This window comes from Nycticebus coucang, chromosome 21 (genome assembly GCF_027406575.1).
Source record: "Nycticebus coucang isolate mNycCou1 chromosome 21, mNycCou1.pri, whole genome shotgun sequence".
In the NCBI taxonomy this organism is placed as follows: Eukaryota; Metazoa; Chordata; class Mammalia; order Primates; family Lorisidae; genus Nycticebus; species Nycticebus coucang.
Window position 1 is genome coordinate 52,017,958 of NC_069800.1, and position 23,458 is coordinate 52,041,415.

Here is a 23,458-nt window from a genome sequence, read left to right on the forward strand (position 1 = left end):
TTACTAAAATTACAATACTCAGTATATGCCAATAACAAAACATGAATACAAGTCACATTTGAGCACCTCTTATAATTGCAGAAATCAAATGTGACTTGAGTATTACAACTTCTATTACAATTCCATAGAATGGTTCACTCAACAACAGCAGAATAGGCATTCTTTTCAAGTACCCACAAAGCCAAGAGAAACTGCATCCTGGGCCATGAAACAAATCGCAGCAAGTTTAAAATAAACAAAATTCCATCATACAAAGTGTTTTCTCTGATCACAGTGGAATCAAACTAGAAATCAGTAACAGAAAGATAACAAGGAAATCTTCAAACATTTGGAAATCAAACAACACATTTCTCAATAATTCCTGAGTCAAAGGGAAAGTCCCAAGAGAAATAAAACAATATATTACGTTGAATGAAAATGAAAATACAACACATCAAAGTTTGGGGAGCACAACCAGTGCAATGCTGGGAGGGAAATTTATAGCCCTAAATAAAAAAGAGGAAGAATCTAAAATTAATAATCTAAGCTCCCTCCTCAGGAGCTTAGAAAAAAAACAGGAAAATAAACTCAAAGCAAGAATAAGGAAGGAAACAATAAAGATAAGAGAAAAAATCAGTGACATTGAAAACAGAAAAAGGATAGGAAAAAATCGATGCAGTAATGTATACGTGATTTATGTATTTATGATTTAATAAAAATTAAAAAGGGGGGAAAGATCGTTTTTTACTTCAAAACATTTCTATTGTTATTTCATCTATGACCTGTGGTTCCTAAGATTAACTTTTAATCATATGGAAAATCTTTCCAGCTATTTTATTTTACTTATTTCTAACTTAATTACAATAGGGTCAGTTTGACTTAGATATATTGATCTTTATTGAAATATTTAAAATGCATATGTATTCTACAGTAATTCTGAATTCTTTTCTATATATGTTGATTTGATACATTTTTATTTATGTTCTCCAAATCTTCTGTATCCTTATTGATTTTTTTGTCTTCTTATCTGTTACTGAGAGAAACGTATGTTAAAATTGACTGCTCATCAACTCTGCTTCTGGTAATGGCAAACCAGTTTACTTGGACCAATCCTTCCAGTAAAATAAAAAAGGCATCCCCTGGAGGACCCCAGGCAACACTTCTTTTTTTCTTTTTTTAATTAATTTTTTAATTTTTAATTTTTATGGATACATAACAGCTTAACAAGATCTAGTATTTGGAAGCGCATTAGAGCAACTATGGTTAACAATAATTTCTTGTATATTTCAAAGTAACTAGAGGAATGAATTTGGAATGTTCCCAGCACACAAAAAGAATCGAGAAATGTTTCAGGCGATTACACAATTATCCTGAATTGATCATTACACATTATATGCTTGTATCAAAATATCATGTGCCCCAGCCCACATCTTTGAGTGCCAATCTCCCCCCACTTCTGAAGCTTTCCATAGTGAATTAACTGTAGGCTCTAAAGCAAGACAAGCAAGTACAAAGGCTCAGGGTGTTCTTTAGTGCACTTGAGGGTCAATGAGAGCTCCTCTCTGCCAGGTGGCCCAAGAAATTTTCCCCATTCTAATTGCTCAGAAGGAAACAATTTATTGGATTTGGCCTAGTAGTCCATTCTCTGTTAGCCCAGGAGAACTCATGCATGGGGACATCTCAGTTGGGGCTCTTTCTTTTCTTCTTCTTTTTTTTTTTATTGTTGGGGATTCATTGAGTGTACACAGAACCAGGTTCCATTGATTGCTTTTGTTAGATAAGGACCCTCTTATAATTGTGCCCTGCCCCAAAAAGGTGAACCACACCCCTTTCCCCTCCAGCCCCTCCCTCCTTCCCTTTCTCAGCTCTCCAGTTGGGGCTCTTTCTGCACAAGGCACCTCTTCAAACCTACTCCCCACAGGACTCTCTGCCTTCAGCACAACTCTAGTCCCTAAAGTAGACATATTTCAAAAAACTCAAGTACGGAGGAGTTTAGACAAGGAGATCTATATACCCATTCATCACCAGCTTGCTGAGTGAATTGGGGAAGGTCCAGCTACCAGACTGTGCCTATTTGTTCCTCTTTGCTAATTAAAGCACAATACTTGGGCTCTGAGGGTTTTATCAAAGTAACAACAGAAGCCCAAATGGAAAAGTTGGCAAACAGAATGTGCTAGGATCGTGGAGCTTGCTACCAAGTTCATGATCCAACCTTTCTGGGCTTCACCTGTTATTGCTGGGGAGACAGAAAGGGTTTAGCCTTTCATTTCATTCAATTTCCCTTGCTTCCATCCTCACTGCATTCTGTATTTAAATCTTGACAGGGAGGGAAAAATAAATTTCACTCAGAGATATAGCAATTCCTCCCTATTCCTCATGGTAAAACCAGGCATTCCTTCTTCTAGGAAGCCTGCCCTGATACCACAACCCACAACAACCCCTCTGTCCATACTTTATGGCACCAATTACAGGTCCCTTTGGTCTTTTCTGTCATGCCCCTTCCTGGTTTCTACTGGGTTGGATTGTACAGCTTAACCTTTCCTTGGGCTATTTGCCAGCAGATATAGTAAGTGACATCTCCATTCATGCGAAATGGCCCTTGCCACAATCTGGGCACATGGTAGGTTCTCTATACCCCTCTGAAAGTTTCTTATTCTTTCTAGCACTATTTACATTTGAAAAGATCCTTGCAGATTCCAAATTACTGAATAATAATAGTTACAAGTTAGGCATTGCCTGGGAAAAAAACTTGAGTAGAGTGGCCAATGGCATCGCCCTCCAATTCTAGAGGTGTTGTTTTCATGTACAAGTAAGATTGTATTTGCGTGGATTAGTTAAAAAGGGAGGTACATAAAAGAATCACAGACCTAAGATAATGGGAGAAATGTTACAGCCAGCAGGACAGTGTCTGCTGCAGCCCTGAGAACAGCCCCCATACAAGCAGTTTTCCCCCAGCAATGTCAGTCAATGAATAAAGAAAAGGAGAGCACAGGAGTCCTGGCCGAGCCTCCAAATGGTGAGAAGGCAGGGAGAGCCAAACCAGGAGGCAAGGGCTGGGGGCTTATGCAAAAGATGGGGTGAGAGCAAACAGTGAGGGCAGCAAACAATTGTTGGACTACAGAAAAAGAAACAAAGACCCTGGGTTATTGGCGCTGCTTATAAGGCAAGGACTTGAAGCCTCAAGTCCTGCTGCTAATGTAATAAGAGCTCAGGGAAGCAGGTTGACATTGCCCTGGCCACATTCCCCAACCCCCAAGTGGAGCGAAAAGAAGGTCTCATAGTGCTCTTCTAAGACCTCCAGGTATCCTCCAACTCTCACTGGCGGTTTAAGGCATCAGTGCTGGAAATTATGTTCTGGCTTTATGTTTCAATTTGTTGTCCTCTGGAAGAGAAAAGGGGTCAGAATTCAGTGGCTACACAATATGGAGAAACTGATTTATGTAAGCATAACCAATCCTCCCAAACCCTGGGGTAGGGGTAGTTTGAACGATGCCCACTCAAGGCTTCTCCTGGGGTGTTTCAAGACCAGCGAGCAAAGCCATAAACACCAGACCTCTTGAGGCACCACTAAATATATAAGGAGAGCCTGTGAGTGGAAAGTGGGGAGGCCGGGGCCAGGATGAGGAAGTGGGGCCCCCAGATTGGATTGGAAACCAGGCCTGGGGAGACACAGTGTCCTGCTGTCTGTCTCCCTGCAATCTGGGAGTCCATAATCTTTGAGAAGCAGGGGGAAAGATGCTTTTCAGATCCTACCAATATCTTCAGGAGACATGCAGACGTTTCCACATGAGGCTTGGCAGCAGCGCAGACCAGTGAGACAGTCCCTGTGTAACGTGCACCGGGCTCTGCACTGCCACTCCTCGGGAATCCTCGCACAGATCCTCGGTTTCGGCTTTGGTAAAACTGAGAAGGAAGAAGTGGGCAGTGACTCTCAGAAAAGTGTTTCTCACTCTTAACCCTCCAAAACCTCGGGACCCAATCTATTCACTTCTCTTCCTCCTTTCCCTGCCCAAGGAGCTGAATGGTCTTTTTGGTTCGTGGAATAAAGATCCAGTCACCATCCGCCCTCTGTCCCAGCAAACCCAGACACTAGGAAATCACCCTTCCCAAGAATTTAAACTCCCAGAACCTGAGTCTAATTCTTAGAGCAAAGAGTCCTAAGAGATTTTCTCATTTCACAAGGGAATTGAGTTCCAGGGTCAGGACAGAGTCTGCCTTGCACCTCCACTTCTCCACTTCTGGATGAAATGGACTAAAAAACTCAGCTCTTTGCCAGAAACTTTTATCCCTCACTATCTACTCGCTACCCTATGCTCAATTCTGCAGATTTCTTTCTTTTTTTAACCCCGGTGGTTCCAAACTTCTGTCCATCAAGCGTGCATTTTATTTTTCCTCTCTACACCCCATGTTTTAAAATATGCAATTCCCTTTAAAAAGGAGCATGTTTCGGGGGTAGCACCTGTGGCTCAGTGGGTAGGGCGCCAGCCCCATATACCAAGGGTGGCAGGTTTGAACCCGGCCCCGGCCAAACTGCAACAACAACGGCAACAAAAAAATAACTGGGCGCTGTGGCGGGCGCCTGTAGTCCCAGCTACTCGGGAGGCTGAGGCAAGAGAATCGCCTAAGCCCAGGAGTTGGAGGTTGCTGTGAGCTGTGACACCATAGCACTCTACCAAGAGCGATTAAGTAAGACTCTGTCTCAAAAAAAAAAAAAAAGGAGACTGTTTCAAGAAATTAGGAGCCCTTTCCAAGTTTGGTATTCATCCTTGGAACTCTTTACTGAGGACTTAAACTCTTGGTAGCTCTGAACCCAGGGGAGCTCTTCAAATATCAAGTGTCCTCCTGGACAAAACCTCAACGTGGCCACCACAGTCCCCTAAATACACATTAAAAACATTGTATAACTTGTAGCATCAGGAGACCTCAAGCTTGATAACTAAACACTTAGTTTCCCTCCAGTGTTCTGGCTTACAAAAGGAACCATGTTTTTATATATTTCAGTCCCTGGCTCCTCTCTGCAACTCGATTGTGCAAAGGCCTTTCACTTTGCACCCAGTTTTCATGTTGAAGCCCAGCCAGCCAGAATACCTACTGTAACCTGTAATTTCAATTGCAGAAACAACTTTTTCTCTCCATTTTCCGGTCACTGGCAACACCACCAGGCAGGGAAATATGAGCAACTGGAGAATAAACCACTTCATGATGTTGACTTTGGACATGCGCGTGTGGCTGGAGACCCAGGGTTTCCGCCCGGCTCTGCTGGGAGTAGAAAAGGGTTTCAGGTCGGGTGCTGGGAGAACAGGTGGCTGGTCTCTCACTGCCTGTCTGGTTCTGCCTCCTCCTCTGCTCAGTACTCCCTGGCGGGGCACTGGCTTCTCACGAAGCGCTTTTCTACCTCATAGCCCTCTCATTGCAAAAATGACTTTTTCACAATTTCATAATTGTTTCTTTTAGAAATTTCAAAACCAGAAAAGAACAAAGAAAATATCTTTTCTCACTCTGTAGACAGGTTGCCACTTTTACTGTCTTAATCATGTCTTTGGATAAATAGAAATTCTTATTTTCACCTAGTTTATCAATCTCTCCCCCTGTGGCTAGCACCCTTGGTCTCTAGAAGTATTTCCTTCCCTACAGTTATCAAGCTAGGCTTCCTGATCCTCTTCTAGTAGCTTATCTTATACTTTTGACATTTAAATCTAGGTATATAGTATATGTTTATATATCTTCCTGGTACTCTTTGAAGACATCCTGTCTTTTTCTTTTTCCTGCCAGATTTTAAGATTTCGGGTTTTTTTTTTCGCTCTGAAGCAAAATCAAAACAGATATACCTAGACATGGTTTGACTGTGACGTGCCAGGGTGTGGTTTCCACTGGGTTCCAAGGGCTTCTTGACTCTGTCTTATATCGGTTGAGCAAGTTCTTGTTTTCTCTTTCTTTTGCTATGTTCTCTCCTCCTCCTCCTTCTGGATCTCCAGTTACACGTGTTAGTGCTTTCCACTGTACGCTCTGTGTCAGTTCACTCTTTTCTGTATTTTTCCTTCTTTTTCCCTCCCCCTGCTTTATTCTGGATATTTTCTGCTAAAGTATCTACCACCTTCTTCTCCCCATTCTTCCCTTTTCTTCAACACAAAGTGAATAATTTAAGAAATAAGTAATTGCTTTTCTCCCTTGGCATTGGTCAAAGCTACATGCAACTGAGACTCAAACTCTGGTTTTTGTTTGGTTTTGTTTTGTTTTATTTTGTTTTTTAAGGCAGAGACTCTTTATGTCGCCCTGGGTAGAGTGCCGTGGCATCACAGCTCACAGCAACCTCAAACTCTTGGGCTTAAGTGATTCTCTTGCCTCAACCTCCCAGATAGCGGGGACTACAGGCACCAGCCACAAAGCCTGGCTATTTTTTTGGTTGCAGTTGTCATTGTTGTTTAGCAGGCCTGGGCCGGGCTCAAACCCACCAGCTTCAGTGTGTGTGGCCAGTGCTCTATTCACTGAGCTACGGGTGCCGAGCCAAGGCTCAAACTCGTTTTTTTTTTGAGATAGGGTCTTACTCTGGCTCAGGCTGGTCTCGAACCTCTGAGCTCAGGGCAATCCACCGGCCTCGGCCTCCTAGAGTGCTAGGATTACAGGCGTGAGCCACCACGCCCGGCCGAAACCCAAACTCTTCATACACAGCTGGGTCATGGTGCTCACCGTGCCAAAGGCTTCCCAACCCGAGATGGCCTGACATAGTCTTTTGGAATGTAAACAAAAGTTCCTAAAACGTCCTCAATTAATTTTACAGGTCTGGAGAGTAGTTTGTGAAGAAGTCTTTGGTGACTTTGCTTGAAAAGGTGCGTGACACTGGGGAGTCCAGCATCAGGTCTAGTGAGTACACCAGCTTCTCTCCCTTCCTCAGGGCCTTTCCTCACTGCCCAGATGGTCTTAGGAATTGGATCATTCCATATGAATTACAACAAAACAGAGGTCATTGAACTTGGGGGTTATAGTGTCAAGTGTTCGTACATCTCTTAGTGAGGAGTGCCTCTGGGAACAGTGAAGGAGAAGGGAGAGCTGGGGCTGGCAGCACCACACACAGACCAGAACAAGTGAGTCCTCTGCATGGGGGACCGGCCTCTAGCTCTGTCATTTACCCATAGAACAGAACACCCAAGGAACCAAAGGGAGAGGCTCACCTGGAGCCTGCACTGCCTCTTCTAGATGACTGTGAGTAGCAAGGATCCTAGAATATCCTGCATGGCTCTGAGCCCATTCTGCAGCCCTTTCTCAAAATACGTTTTCCCCAAGGTGGACCTTGTCATTGGTGTGTACATCCCTGGGCTCAAAAGTTGGCCAAAAGGCAACCATTTGTGGGGGCTTGTGGACAAAGCTTAGAAAAGTGGGCTTTTGAGCCCCCTGTTGCATAGGATAGAGCAGAGATGGAAAGAGAACGTACAAAAGTTTCAGGTTTGTCAGTGGAAACCAGGGTCTGCTCTCTGCACTTCCTCCCACGTTCTAGCATAGAACTTAAGTAGCCCCACCTTTCTCAACTCAAGCCTATCCTTACAGGTCATTGTTCAGAAATGTTTTAGCCTTTTATTTTTATTAAAACAAAATCAGAGGAGGATAAAACATTTTACTTATCAGTCCATTGGTTGGACTTACACTCTTTAAGTAATTTGACCTATCATCTGAGTGCTTCTATTTTTACTTTTGACCCAGCTCCCACAAATGTTAGGAGGGGGGGTTGTGGAAAAGCTACTGTGGTACTTCTCACCCTCTGCTCTCTCTCCCCTCCACCATCCCCGCTCCTAGGCTGTATCAGCTTTTCCCTTCCCCTCCACACCTGCCTCGTAATTTTCTTTTTATGGTTGTAAAAGCAATTTATATTTCTCATAGGAAATTTGTCAAAAACTAAAAAAGTCAAGAGAAGAAATTTTTAAAAAAATTACCAGTAATTGAATGACCTGGAAATAACCAGTTATTGGTATACATCTCCATGTAAGTGGTTTGCATGGAGGCTATGTGTGTGCGTATGTAACCTACCCACCCTATCCAAGCATCTCCTGGGGATGCTGAGCAATCCTTGTTTATGCAGCCTGCATTATACATCAGTGTACTCACAGAAAAGCACAACCCAACCCCATAGGCATTGAGAATGTTACTAATAGTATTAATAAAATGGAAGGATAAAGGGGGAGGGTCACCTTACTATCACATGGCAACATTCCCCTAAAATCCTCTCTCTATGTCTCCCAAATGTTCTACTCTCTTTGACCGCTACACCTTTCTCTTCCCTCAATAAGCCTCTCTCTTTGCCATCCTTTTGGAGAAAATGTGCTTGCTCCCCCCCTCTCGCCCCCCCCTCACTGCCCCAAACCTGACCTTCTAAATACCTTCAACTCGTATACTATAATCAGGAGCTGTACTAAAGCTTCTGTATTTAGCCAAATCCAGAACATCATACCTGCTATTCCTCTGGCGTATGCCTGGGAGCAGAGCTCAGTACATGCTGTTTCACACTTCCCTTGTGAAACACTCTGTGTTCTCCTGAAAACAAGAGCAGGCAATATGTCCCCAGGCTCACAGACAAGCTCCTCCTCCTGCCATCTCACTCCCACCCTCACTCTCACCAATTGGGTTGCTTGGGTGTGACTCAGATCTGCAATCTCAGGTGCTGGGGTGGGCTCATCCTGACTCTGCTCATGTGTGTAAAGAACCGAAGGCCACAGATGATATACTTTTCATAAAGCTAAAGGCATTCTTATGAGACTTCACAAATGTTAGCAAAGCAGCTGGAATCGTGGAATCTGCACCCTGGTTTCCTAGTCATAGTTTTATCATCAGTAGCAGACCAGTTGCCATATTTTTCATCCCCACCCTTCTCCCAGCCGGGCTCAAAACTTCTCTCTAGGGTCTCTCCCTCTGATAACAAGAGAGGAAGAATGGGTTTACCACGTTTGTTTCCCTGTTGGATCATAAACTGTCAGGAGATGCACCTCTTTTGCTATAATTGAAGATAAAAGATGAGTGTATTCCAAGGCAGTGCCAAATATGATCTTGAATATGTCTCCCACTTTCTGAGCTCTGAGAAGGGCAGGTTTGGTGCTCAAATGGCCTCTCTGCCAAGAGACATGATGTATACAACCGAGTGTGTCTGCGTTCTGGGTTGATGTGGAATATCCTGGGGATGAATTCACCCGGTAAGATATTTTTTAAACTACCATGGATGTTATTTTTTAACTTGTTAATCAAGCAGAATAAAAGAACCTTGGAGAGTTCATGACACACACTGAATTATTTGTTTTATCACGTAGGGGTTCGTTGCTATTGTTCTCATTCTCATCAAGAATACCTATAATGTGGAATTAAACCCTCGTTAACTCAAAATGAATATCTTCTTTTCTCAAAGAAGAGAAAAACCCAAAACTGTAGATTGCTTCCTGTTGTTGTTTTTTTTGTTTGTTTGATTTTTTGTCTTTTGGGTTTTTCTCCCCTGGAGACAGAGTCTCACTCTGTTGCCCCGGGCTAGAGTGCCCTTGGTGTCAGCCTAACTCACAGCAACCTCAAACTCCTGGGCTGAAGCGACCCTCCTGCCTCAGCCTCCCTAGGACTACCAGCATTCACCGCAAAGCCCACCTCATTTTTCTGTTTTTAGTAGAGACAGGGTCTCATTCTTGCTCACGCTGGTCTCAAACTCCTGGGATCTTCCCAGCTCAGCCTCCCGGGGTTATTGTTATTGTAGAAATAAGCTTTATTTTTTTAGAGCAAGCAGTTGAGGTTTCCCAACAAAAGTGCGTGGAAAGAACTGAGAGTTTCCATGTACCCACTGCCTCCATGCATATACCGCCTCCACCCTCATCAACATCCCTCACCAGAGTGATACCCAGCTCACTACAAAAGTTTTGAGATAGACTGTGTTGTGGTCCATTATTTCACTTCCAAGAAACACAGTGGACAGTGTCCTTTCTCACTCACACGTGCAAGTTTCAGCTTGCTCAGCTTATGAGTATTGCTGGGAGGGCTTCGTCTGGTTTTGCCCATGCAGATTTTATGGTTCTGAATTTTTGTGTCTCTCAAAACTTTCCTAATGACCCACATACATCTGTTACAATGGATGAGCCAACACTAACACATCATTATCACCCAAAGTCATAGTTTACCTTTGGGTTCACTCTTTGGTGTTGTACATTCTATGGACTTGGACAAATGTGTATTTGGATAAGGATTGTATCCACCATTAGAGCAGGATACAGAGTACTTTTACTGCCATTAAAATCCTCTATGGGCTCAAAGCCCATAACACAGTGGTTACAGGGCCAGCCAAACACACCAAGGCTGGCGGGTTCAAACCCAGCCCGGGCCAGCTAAACAACAATGACAACTGCAACAAAAAAATAGCTGGGCATTGTGGCGGGCACCTGTAGTCCCAGCTACTTGGGTGGCTGAGGCAAGAGAATTGCTTAAGCCCAAGCATTGGAGGTTGCTGTGAGCTGTGACGCCATAGCATTCTACTGAGGGCACTATAGTGAGACTCTGTCTCAAAACAAAAAAGGCAACCACTGATCTTGTTACCACTTTCATGTCTTTTGCCTTCTTTCTCTTCATTGTCATATAGTTGGAATCACACAGGAAGCAGCCCTTTCATATTGACTTCTTTTATTTAGTAAGACACATTTAAGTTTCCTCCATGTCATTTTTTAGCACTGCATAACATGACATTGGCTGTAGCACGGTTCATTTATCTGGTAAGCTGCTGAAAGATATTTTGGTTGCTGCCAAGATTTGGTAATTACGAAGGAAGCTTCTATAAACATCCACGTGCAGGTTTCTATGTGGACATGTTTTCAGCTCCTTTTGGAAAACACCAGGGAGTGCAGTTGCTGGATTACATGGGAAGAGCATGTTTCATTTTGCAAGAACTCACCAAACTGTCTTACAAAGCAGCCGTCCCATTTTGCATCCCCACCAGCGGGGAATGAAAGCTTCTGTGGCTTCACATCCTCCCCAGCATTTGGTGTTGTCTGTGGTCTGGATTTTGACCATTCCTGTAGGTAGGTAGTGGTATCTCATTGTGTTTGAATTTACATTTCCCTGATGACGAATGATGTGAAATATCTTGTCATATGTTTGTTTGCCATTCACATATTTACTTTAGGGGGTGTCTGTTAAGGTCTTTGGCTCATTTTTTGATTAAGTTGTGTTCTTATTGTGGAGTTTTAAGAGTTATGTGAATATTTTGGATAATAGTCCTTTATCAGAAGTGTCTTTTACAAATATTTTCTTCCGTCTGTGGCTCGTCTTTTTATTCTTTGATAGTATCTTTCATAGAGAAGAAATTCTCAATTTTGGCCAGACACAATGGCTCGCACCTATAATCCTAGCACTGTGGGAGGCAGAGACGGGTGGACTGCTTGAGCTCAGAAGTCTAAGACTAGCCTAAGCAACAGGAGATCACCTATCTACTAAAAATAGTAAAACTAGCTGGGTACTGTGGTGGGCGCCTATACATCCTCTTGCCTCTGGAGGCTGAGGCAGGAAAATCACTTGAGCCCAAGAGTTTGAGGTTGCTGTGAGCTATGATGCCATAGCACTCTATCCAGGATGGCAGAGTGAACCTGCCAAAGAAAAAAAAATTCTTTCAGTTTAAATGAAGTTCTGCTTATCAATTTTTTCTTTAATGAATCATGCCTTTGGTGTTATCAATTGTACAGACCCATCAGAGGAATCACTATCTACGGTGGCTGTAAACTTTCAAAATGTGTTTTTTAATAAGTTTTGGGCTGGGTGTGGTGGCTCATACCTATAACCCTAGCACTTTGGAAGGCTGAGGCAGGAGGATCACTTGAAGTCAGGAATTACCAGCCTAAGCAAGAGGGAGACTCTATCTCTACAAAATATAGGGTAAAAAAAGTAATAAGTCTTGAAAGTTGAAATTACTCCTTGATCTATGGGCTTCAAAATGGATATTGTGTTAGCAGGAATGAAAATCACATTAATCTTCTTGGGCATCTTCATCACAGCTACTGGGTGAAAAGGTGCATTGTCATTGAGCAGTTATTTTATTTTATTTTACTTTTTGAGACAAAGTCTCACTCAGTTGCCCTCAGTGGAGTGCTGTGGCATCATAGCTCACAGCAACCTCAAACTCTTGGGCTCAATTGATCCTTTTGTCTCAGCCTTCACAAGCACCTGTCCCAATGCCTGGCTAGTTTAAAAGATGGGGTCTCGAACTCCTGACCTCAAGCAATCCACCTGCCTCGGCCTCCTAGAGTGCTGGGATTACAGGCACGAGCCATTGTGCCTGGCCTCAGTAAATTTTTTTATTTGAAATTAATACGAGGGTTCAAATTTTTAGATTACATTGTTCTCACTTCCAAGGTATCAGTAATATTTTAAAAGGAATAATTTTTTCTGAGAGATAGGTCTCAGCAGTGAGGTTAGACTATTCAGTAACCGTGCTGCAAAGAGATGTGCTCTTGTCCAGGCTTTGCTGTTCCATTTATAGAGCACAGAAAAACTTAGCACAATTCCTACAGTCCCTAGGATTTCCAGAATGGTAAATCAGCACTGGCTTCAACTTCAAGTCACCAGCTGCGTTTGTCCCTAACAAGAGAGTCTCCTCTTTGTTTGAAGCTGTGAGCCAGGCATTGACCTCTTGCCAGCTATGAAAGGCCTAGATGGTATCTTTTTCAATATAAAGCTGCTTCATGTACTCTAAAAATCTGTTTAGTGTAGCCACCTTCGTCAGTGATCTTGGTTAGATTCTCTTAAGAACTTGCTTCAGCTTCTACATCAGCACTTACTGTTTCACCTTGGACTTCTATGTTATGAAGATGGCTTTGAGATAAGGAACTGGTAGGCTTTACTCATTAAAGAGTCATAAGATCCAAACTAAGATCTCTGATAAAACAGGAGCCAACAGAGAAACTGGCCAAAACCTGTTGGAGCCCAGGTGGCTACCTTGGGTTATGATGCATGAGTGTGCTAAAAGAAACGCCTACCAATGCCATGGACAGTTTACATGTGCCATGGAAGCTCCCAGAAATTGCCCTATACAGTTTAAATGGGAGCAGGAACCACCAGTTTCAGAGGGTCTTCCAAGAAACTCATGGACAAGGCTCCCTTTGTTTAACATGCAGCCAAGAGATAACCATAAAGACAGGCAGCCAGCAGCACACAAATGCTGCTCTGTCTATAAGGCGGCCACTTTTCTCCCCACCCCACCCTCCCCGCCCTTCTATCTCAGTAAACTTGCTTTTGCTTTATTCTGTCAACTTGCTCTTGAATTATTTTTTTCTCTCTCAAAGCCAAGAACCCAGTTGGCTATCAAGTGCACTGCAGTTTTGAGGTCTACTTGCCTGTCTCGGCTTCTTTCCTTAAGCCTCATGAACCAACCTCTCCTAACTTCAAACTTTTCTTCTACATCTTCTTCACCTTTCTCGGCGTTCATAGATTTGAAGAGAGATGGTGCCTTTCTGTGGATCAGCCTTTGGCTTAAGAAATGTGGCGGATTTGACCTTCTTTTCAGACCACAACTTTCCCCCTATCTGTGATAGGGCTGTTCTGTTGTCTTATTGTTTGTGTGTTCGCTGGACTACCACTTTTAATTTAAGGAAACTTCAAGAACTTGTCCTTTGGCTTGGTGTGGTGGGATTACACCTGGAATCCTGGCACTTTGGGAGGCCAAGGCAGGAGGATTGCTTGAGGCTAGGAGTGCAAGACCAGCCTAGGCAACATAGTGAGACCCTTGTCTATATAAAAATTTTAAAAAGTAGCCAGGCATGGTGGCATGTACCTATAATCTCAGCTACCCAGGAGGCTGAGGGAAGGGTTCACGTGAGCCCAGGAATTTAAGGTTACAGGAACCTATGGTCAGGCCATCACACCTCAACCTGGATGACAGAGGAAGACACTGTCCCTAAAAATAAAAATAAAAAATAAAGTTTTAAAAGAACTTGTCCTTCTCATTCAGAACTTGGCTAACCTGGTACAAGAGACCCAGCTTTTGGCCTGTTTTAGCTTTCAGTGTGACTTCCTCGCTTAGTGTTGATGGGAAAATACCAGTTGCCCACCATGTATCAGAAACACTGTGCTATCCAGAGTGTGCAGCAATATCCTTGCAAAGCAAACTAGGCAAGTACCAAGATAACTGCTGAGCCTGGGAAATGTGCCCAGCACTTTCTTGGGTGTCTCAGCCCACATTCTTGCCTTGAAACAAGCCCTCTCAAACCAGCCCTGGCTACTGTAGCACTGCTTTGGTTGTCCTGTAGTGCCATTTAGCTAACCCTAAATTCTCTGCAATATCATTAGTTAACAGGGATGTTATGATAGCAGGCACTAATGGTACTGTGGTTGTGTAATTTGTTTCACTATGAACAAGCAGAGACACATTGTAAAATCTTTCCATTACTCATTGGGAAGGGATGAAAGCAACACCACCTCATGAACAGATGAGGATTTTCCATAAAAGAAAGCTCTCGGGGAAGAAATTTCTGTGCTGCCCAGGAGCAAGCACCCTCATAAGTAACCTCCAATAAACTCATCTAACTCGTCAAGCTAGACTTCTCTGAGTCATTCTTCGGTCTCTCTGTTCCCTCTTGCTTTGGGGGACAGTTTTTCTATCCTGTCCCAAGATTTTCCCAACACTAGCATAATCATTTTTAAATTTTGATTTAAAGTGAGTTGGGACTCTTCCTTTTATTTTAACATTTAGGGCCATTTGAGGGTTATTTATGAGCCTAGTTTCAATATTGCTGTGTTTCAGGGAATAGGAAGGTCTGAGGGAGGGAGAAAGACGGGGGAACAGTTGCTCAGTGAAGCAGTCAGAACACACAACAGTCACTGATTAAATTTGCTGTTTATTCTATGGGCACGTTTCAAGGAGCCCTAAAACAATTACAATGTTTACATCAAAGATCAATGATTACAAATCACCATAAAAGATACAAAAATTATGACAAAGTTTGAAATATTGTAAGAATTACCAAAATGTGACACAGAGACATGAAATGAGCCCATGCTGTAGGAAAAATGGTGTCAGTAGATTTGCTTAGTGCAGGATTGCCACAAACTTTCAATGTGTAAAAAAAATAAAATAAAATAAAAGCAATACCTGCCAAGCACATAAAGTGCAGCACAATAAAATGAAGCACCCTAGTTATCCAGCTGATTGATTGTTAAGTCAGTTGTGTCTTTGCAGATTTCCTACCTGCTACATCTGACCATTTGTTGCAGAATGGTGCTGAAGTCTCCAACTATAATAGTGGGTTTATTTATTCCTCCTTGTGGTTCTATCACTTTTCATCTCACAATTTTTTAAAATGTATTGAGTTATATTTGACAATTAGAAGTATGCAATTTAATTATTTGATGTACATGTATGTTGTGAAATCATCATTGCAACCAAACTAATTAACATGTCCATCACCTCAGATACTTACCATTTTTCTTTCTTTCCTTTTTATCCTTTTTTCTCTTTCTTTTTTTTTTGTGAGAATACTTAAGATCCACCCTCTTAACCAAATATCAAGTATACAATAAAATATTATTAATTATATTGCTCTATGGGTGGCACCTGTGGCTCAGTGAGTAGGGCACTAGCCCCGTATACCAAGGGTGACGGGTTTGAACCCAGCCCTGGCCAAACTGCAACAAAAAAGATAGCTGAGCATTCTGGTGGGTGCCTGTAGTCCCAGCTACTTGGGAGGCTGAGGCAGGAGAATCACCTAAGTCCAAGAGCTGGAGGTTGCCATGAGCTGTGACGCCATGGCACTCTACCGAGGGTGATAAAGTAAGACTCTGTCTCTAAAAAAAAAAAAAAAAAAAAATTATATTGCTCTAGCCAAGGGAAAAGCATGAGACTAAATATATGGTAGGTGCTTTATGATCTCCTCATCCATAGGAAGTTATATTTTTTAAATTAGCAAAATACTAATGACCAGCTGGGCATGGTGGCACATGCCTATAGTCCCAGATGCTCAGGAGGCTGAGGCAAGAGGATTGTTTGAGCCCAAGACTTTGAGGTTGCCATGAGTTATGATGACACCATGGCTCTCTACTCAGGGTGACAGAATGAGACTCGGTCTCAAAAAAAAAAAAAAAAATACTAATGACCAGTAGTGAAAATTCAGACATACTCCAGGAAAATAATATGGGCAAGAAAGCCTCCCTTGCATGAAATTGTTGCAGGATATGAGTAATACAGTGTGAACATAAAGTTCTTGTGCAAATTTCAAATTGCACATGAACTTTATGTCCATGTTGTATTACCCAGGTAAAGTTGCCAGGCAGGAATAAGAGGACAGTAGGTATAGTAGAAGGATGAATTCGTTATGGAAACTGCCACTTGAAAGGCAGGAATGCTTTCTCTAATGACTGGACATACCAGCTTCTTACTTAAGTGGTCCTTGTTTCATTGGACAGAGCTATGTGGAGGCCAGTGTTCTTGCGGTTTTTTTTTTTTTTTTTGTAGAGACAGAGTCTCACTGTACCGCCCTCAGTAGAGTGCCGTGACGTCACACAAGTCACAGCAACCTCTAGCTCTTGGGCTTACGCGATTCTCCTGCCTCAGCCTCCTGAGCAGCTGGGACTACAGGCGCCTGCCACAACGCCCAGCTATTTTTTTGTTGCAGGTTGGCCGGGGCTGGGCTTAAACCCACCACCTTTGGCATATGGGGCCGGCACCCTACTCACTGAGCCACAGGCGCCACCCTGTTCTTGAGTTTTTGTTCAGGAGTCTGGCTTTGCAAGCGTAAACTGGTCACAGACTGCCAAATGCTTATCAATTCCCATCTGCTGTTCTTCTGTAATAACTAGATTACATTTCCAGCCTCCTTTGCCAAAAGGTAGACCTGTATGGCTACAGTATGGCCAATGGAAGGTTAATAAAAATGATGAACTCCTCTTATAAGTCCAACACTTAAAAACCTTCTAGACGAGTCTCCGTGCTGCCTTTCTTCTCCCATCTGTTGGCTGGAAGTAGAGGAACAAGCAGAAGCCCTGGGAGATGAGAGAGCTACAGATGGAAGAATCCTGCTTCCTTGAATTATGGCATGGATGACATCCCACCCACCAACCTCAGTGAAATGCATTATGAATGATAAGAAACTTTTACTGTGCTATCTGATGAGATTTTAATAAATACCTTGTGTAGTTGCTATACAAGCTCATCGTATCTCAGCATAGGTGACAGAGTGAGGCTGATACATAGGTCTAACTAAGAAGGTGGAATTGGGAGCCTGTGCCTATGATGGGATGGGAACAACTATTGGGACTGTTGGGGATTGTAATGAGGGAAATTAAGGGATGAAGCAGAAAACATGCAGAGCCTTCAGATTGGTGTATCAGTTTATTTGGCAAAACTTGAGCCTTCTCAGGCTCAAGAGGGCAAGGAGAGAGTGAATCAACAGGAACCAGGCAGCGCTCTTCCCAGACCACATGGTCGTCCATCCTCCAGCCCACACTGGTGTAGGCCTGATAGATCCTATTCGTTTATCATTGATAGGAAAGGTTCTCTGGAAGAGAAAAACTGGGTAGTCAAAAGTCAGGAACCCTAAGAAAAATATATTTCCAAACTTAATGGTGCTCAAGGCCCAAGATTAGAAGGACATAAATTCTTTCTGTTACATTAGGAGTTACTCATTTTTTTTTTTTTTTGTAGAGACAGAGTCTCACTTTATGGCCCTTGGTAGAGGGCCGTAGCATCACACAGCTCACAGCAACCTCCAGCTCCTGGGCTTAAGTGATTCTCTTGCCTCAGCCTCCCGAGTAGCTGGGACTACAGGCGCCCGCCACAGCACCCGGCTATTTTTTTGTTGCAGTTTGGCCGGGGCTGGGTTTGAACCCGCCACCCTCGGCATATGGGGCCGGCGCCCTACTCACTGAGCCACAGGCGCCGCCCAGGAGTTACTCATTTTTAAGCAATTTATCCCATGAGGTTTGCTGACTGGGACAACAGGCAGAGACCAGGTCCCTTTAGGCCTGGCTAAGAGAAAGGGACCCATGGAGAGGCCCAGTTCAATGGGGCCTTGGAAAAGAGAGGGACATATAAGCTTATAGGTGATGTTTAGAGGGAAGCAAAGGAAACTAATAAGAGTGAAGATCAGTGTCTTGATTTATTTTGCAGTGAGTGGCAGCCTCGCTTTGGGGATAGAAGGCCATTGCTTTTCACTGCCTGTTTCTTTGACTGGGATTTGGGTGACTGCAATTTTCTACTCCTGATCACAGCTCCCGAATATTAAATGAAGATCAGAGATGAACCACGCCCAGGCCCCAACCCTCCCACCTGGAACTACTTACTCATCATTCAAGCAGATGTTTCCACAGTAGGTCCAGCAACATGTGAAATTCGGATATAAACAGGTATTTATTTTAGTGCATCTGTTTCTACAGTACTTGAATGAAGGTTGGACCCAGCATTGCTCAGTTTCTTTTATTTTAACTGGAATGGAGATGGTTGAAGTTAGTAAGGTCCATCCATGCACAACTTGGAAAAGAAACTCTTTTCAAGTTTGATAACCCCTTCTGGAACTTGATTCAAGCCACTAAGTATTTCTTTGTCTTCCAAGGAAATCCTTTCCTTGGATCTTAGCCAGTCTCTTCAAAAGAGACCATTCTTCTGGGACACATGTTCCCTTTTTCCACATGTCCCACAGCATGACAGGACTCTGGCTCCTAAAATTAAGACTTGGAACACCCTGACCTTCTATGACACCACTCCACCCAATCTATTCTCATATAATCTTAGATTTTAGGACCTGCAATACTCTCTAGCTCTGACTGCCATGATGAATTTACACAATGGGAAAATGAGCCAAGATAGAATCGAAACTGACTTTTCCCCTTTCTATTTGCCTCCCTGATTATACCACATAAGCACTCGGCCTCTCCCTAAATTTCATGTCTTCCACTGGCTCACAACCTTTTTGCTCAGTGCCTTTTTTGTCCCTATTCTCTTATCACATGAACCCAAGCTTTGATCCACTTTGGATCCCTTACTTGTGTTTTCTATTTTTCATGTTCTGAAACATTCTTCCCCTCCAACTAAATGAACGTGTTAAATATTACCCTCTTGATATTGGTTAAAGTCTTGCCCAGCTAAGGCACAGAGATTCTGAAAACATGGGTTTAGAAGGAAGCTTTCTTGGTGTTTCCTCTAACCCAGCTGGTCTGACACTGAAAAATGTGATTTACTGCTAAACTGGAATGTTCACAAAGCTGTGTTCCTTTTTCATACGCCTAGTATTGCTTTCAGAGCTGAGAGAGAGAACTTGAAGAAACACCAGACTGGGAACATCCAACCTATCTTGCTTGGATGTCTCTGTAGAAGAAAGACACTGATTCTGGAAATGTGGGCCTTGAGTCCACTCTGACAGGCACCCCAGACTGGGAAGAGCACTCCCTCCTTTTTCACATCACCTACTGGAATATTCGGGTCTGAAGTTTCCCTGCACAGGCAGAAGCATCACAACCTCAAAGATGAACACGATGAGTAGGAGGACCCAGAAGTTCATGGTCATCTTAGTACATTTGGATTAAGTTCTGGCAGAAGACAGGTCTTTTCCCAGTGCTGCTAGAGATAGAAAAGGAATTGGTAATAACAGGGTAGGAAACACAGGAAACTGCTTGTGAATACCATGCTATTCTTCCTCCTACCTTCCCTTTTTACCCCAGGTACCCAACAGCATATCAACTTTGAAGCTAGCTAATGAATTCCCATCTCACGATATATACCCCTTGCTTTGCAAATGTATTTCTTTTTAAAATGAATTTTTTTTTTTAGTTCTGGTTAAAACATAATAAATATTTGGATTATGCAATTTATAAAATAAAAACATGGGAAGAGGAAATGGAAAAGCATTAGCAATTCCACCACCTAGAGATATAGGATGCTGTGAGGAAGCTTTAGTGAGGACCCAAGACAAAAGGCACTAAGGCAAATCAAGAGGGAATTACAAGGCAGATAACAGAACTCAAGAAAAGATGATGGCCCAGAACTGCTAAGGGACTCAACGTTCATTCACATTAATAGTCCAGAGTAGAAGGAACTGTAGGGAGGATTTTTGAAGATTTTACTAGTAAAAGACTTTGCTCGGGAAAGCAGAGATGCCGCCTTCTAATTTCAACTTGAGAGAAAAAGCTTAATGAATAACACTCATAGAAATTACTGTGCATCCCCAGAGGTCTGTAGGTACACAGAAGACTGAGTTTGAGTCATGCCTAAAGCTCCTAATGGGTAAGGATCTTGTTTATGTGGCCCATAGTATTAGGGAAGAGAGCACAGTTTGGGAAATATCCAAACTGTAAATGGCCAGAAGACATTTTATCTCCCCAGGAAATCCTTAAAATCTCCCACGAAAGAGTCAGGATCAGAAGCACAAAGCCAGCTTAGAACAATATCTCTTGTGTGAGAACTTTCCAGCTTCATCTTATTGGTCCTTCCTCCCTCTTCTACCTAGGAGGCAAAACCTTTTTATTTATTTACTTTTTAAAATTTACTTATTGAGATAAGAGTCTCACTCAGTCACCCTAGATAGAGTGTGCCATGGTGTCATCATAACTCCCAGCAACCTCAAATTCCAGGGTTCAAGCGATCCTCTTGCCTCACCCTCCCAAGTAGCTGGGGCTACAGGCATGTGCCACCATGCCTGGCTAGTTTTTCTGTTTTTAGTAGAGACGGGGTCTCTATCTTGCTCAGGGTGATCTCGGACCCCTGTACTCAAATAATCCACCTGCCTAGGCCTTCCAGAGTACAAGGATTATAGACATGAGCCACTATGCCCGGCTCAGAAACATTTTTTAGTGAGATGGGATGGGAGTGGAGGGACAGAATCAGAGAGAGATAGAGAGAGAGAAAGAGAGAAGACTGACAAGATTGGCCACATCACTCTTCTGTAACTGGAGCTTCTGACAGAGAAGATCATCCATAGTTTGAACAAATTATGGAGTGGTGGCTGATTGCATGGGCCTGAACATTTTAATTAAGTTGACAAGATGTTTGGCAAAACTGAAAGAGTCACATAAAATCTGTGGGGACCTGTCTAAATTTTCCTGAAGAAGCAAGTATTCTGAACAAAGTATACAGATGGAGGAAAAAAATATGTGTTCACATCATGTAAGTCATGCCAACAATCCAATTATAAATGCTATGATCATGCCTCATACCATGAAGCCCCAAATATTTTCAAGTTCTTGTTATAAAAATGTCCTGATGAACATCCTTACAGATAAAGCTTTTGCACTTACATTATTATTCTTGTAGCATGAGTTAATGAAGAAAGATTTCTAGGGAAAAGGCATCGTCTTTTTCAGGCTTTGGGTAATTGTTGCCACGTTTTTCTTACTAAGGATTGGGTTACATTTCCAACTACTGGATATCCAATGGATGTTTCCCACCCCCTATTCTACCCTGGACAACACAAGGCAATTTTCTTCATCCCCTCATTGGCTGTGAAGTTGGGTTTTTGTTTGTTTGTTTTTTGTTTTTTTCAGATGGGGTTTCACTCTGTCACCCCAGCTAGAGTGCAGTGGTGACATAATAGCTCACTGCAACCTCAAAGTCTTGAGCTCAAGTGATCTTTCTGGGACTATCATCATGTGCCACCACACCAGGTTACTTTTTTCCTATATTTTGTAAAGACAGAGTCTTGCCCTTGCTCAGGCTGGTCTCAAACTTCTGAGCTCAAGCATTTCTCCTGCCTCAACCTCCCAGAGTGCTAGGATTACAGGCATGAACTAGCCAGCCCGGCTTCTGTTCAGTGTCTTACAAGGGAAAGAACATGAGCACCAGAGTCTAATAGCCATGAACTAGAATCCCAACCCCACCCACTATAGAACCTGGGCCAGTCACATAATTCCCAGGCCTCATTTCCCCCATCTGTATCATAGAAAAAAAAAATCATTGGTTTACTAGGAAGATTAAATACTCTAATACAGATATGTATGGAACTCTAAGCATTGGACCTGGCATACAGTTGCACACTCAATACATGTTTGCAGTTAGTCTTAAGCTCAGAATTTCTTTCCTCCTCCTAAATGTTTGAAAACTATTTTCTTTTTTTTTTTTTTTTTGGCTGGGGCTGGGTTTGAACCCACCACCTCCAGCATATGGGACCGGCGCCCTACTCATTGAGCCACAGGCGCTGCCCCGAAAACTATTTTCATTTACAACTGTTTTTCTTTCTTTTTTGTACCCACATAACCTCTTTTTTTTTTTTTTAAGTCACCATCCTTTTTTTTTTATTGTTAAGTCATAGCTGTGTACATTAGTGCAATCAAGGGGTACAACGTGCTGGTTTCATATACAATCTGAAATATTTTCATCAAACTGTTCAACGTAGCCTTCGTGGCATTTTATTAGTTATCGTATGTAGACATTTGTATTCTGCCTTTAGTAGGTTTCGCCTGTACCCATTCTAGGATGTATCGTATGTGTGGCCCCACCCATTACACTCCCTCCACCCTAACCTCCCCCCCCCTTCCCCTTCCTTGGCCCTTTCCTCATAGTCTTGTGCTATAGTTGGTATAGCCTTCATGTGAAAGCTATAAATTAGCTTCATAGTAGGGCAGAGTACATTGGATACTTTTTCTTCCATTCCTGAGATACTTTGCTAAGAAGAATATGTTCCAGCTCCATCCATGTAAACATGAAAGAGGTGAAGTCTCCATCTTTCTTTAAGGCTGCATACTATTCCATGTACACACATAACCTCTTAATCTATCTGGAATGTATGCCTGTGTGTGTGGAGGGGAAGTTCATTCACGTGCTTGTTAAGTTCTAACTGTAGTCCAAGTTCTAGGCACTGGCATACAGTGATGAAAAAAACAGACAAAAATCCTCACCTTCACAGAGCTGGCATTCTTCATAAACAAGATAATAAGGAAACCATTAGATGACAATACATGGTAAGGAAAAAAACAAGGAAATAGAATCAGCTAAAATAACCAGCTGCCAAGTGGCAGCTGAGGGGTGGGGGTGGGGTTGGAAAATGGGAAGAGGAGCCTTAAATTTTTCAGCCCTCTTTCATCTCCTCCTTTGTTCTCTATCTGTTGCTTTACCCACCTAGAACCAAATTGGTGGGGGGGGGAGAGATAAGAGTTAAAAAAGAGAGTAAAATTCTCATGTGAATTACGTAGTAACAGTGATTGGCCGTCTTCCTGAAAGTCTTTATATTTGTTGAGAAGTTTTCAATCAAGCAAAAGAAACTCCTCCTGTGCTGTCCAATATGGTGCCCACTGGCCACACGGAGCTAGTGCTGTTGTATTGGACAACTCAGATGTAAAACACGTCCACCATCACAATGCAGATGTAGAGGAATCCACCAAAAGGGACTCTGCTCAAAGAGTTACACTAGAGATCATTCAATAGGTGCAGGATTTTTCCCAGGACATTTTGAAAACTCATTCTCCTCTCGGCATATATAAAATTTGTAAGTTGGAAAACACACACTTTAGGCACGCGAATCATTAGCTGCATTGCCTTGACTTTTAAGTAGATTGGTTTTAG

The 23,458-nt window shown here is 42.7% G+C and overlaps 1 protein-coding gene and 1 long non-coding RNA gene across 2 annotated transcripts; both read right to left on the reverse strand.

Moving 5' to 3' along the window:
• Positions 1-1,888: 1,888 nt before the first annotated feature.
• LOC128573660 (uncharacterized) lies at positions 1,889-8,466 on the reverse strand. The gene is made up of 4 exons (XR_008376504.1): positions 8,420-8,466; positions 5,072-5,235; positions 3,733-3,882; positions 1,889-3,361 (listed from the first exon to the last, which is right to left on the reverse strand). It is a non-coding gene; the product is annotated as an uncharacterized LOC128573660 (long non-coding RNA).
• A 9,782-nt stretch (positions 8,467-18,248) lies between these two features.
• Positions 18,249-19,466, reverse strand: WFDC9 (WAP four-disulfide core domain 9). The gene is made up of 2 exons (XM_053573763.1): positions 19,376-19,466; positions 18,249-18,394 (listed from the first exon to the last, which is right to left on the reverse strand). The coding sequence occupies exons 1-2, from the start codon at positions 19,464-19,466 to the stop codon at positions 18,249-18,251; spliced, it is 237 nt and encodes a 78-aa protein (XP_053429738.1).
• Between the last annotated feature and the right edge of the window lie 3,992 nt (positions 19,467-23,458).

Excerpts from the sequence above, each read along its gene's own strand:
- WFDC9 (XM_053573763.1), bottom strand. The coding sequence starts at position 19,466 with ATGAACTTCTGGGTCCTCCTACTCATCGTGTTCATCTTTGAGGTTGTG. Across the intron at positions 18,395-19,375 it reads CTTCAGACCCGAATATTCCA|TTAAAATAAAAGAAACTGAG; the intron begins GTAGGTGATGTG and ends TCTCCATTCCAG.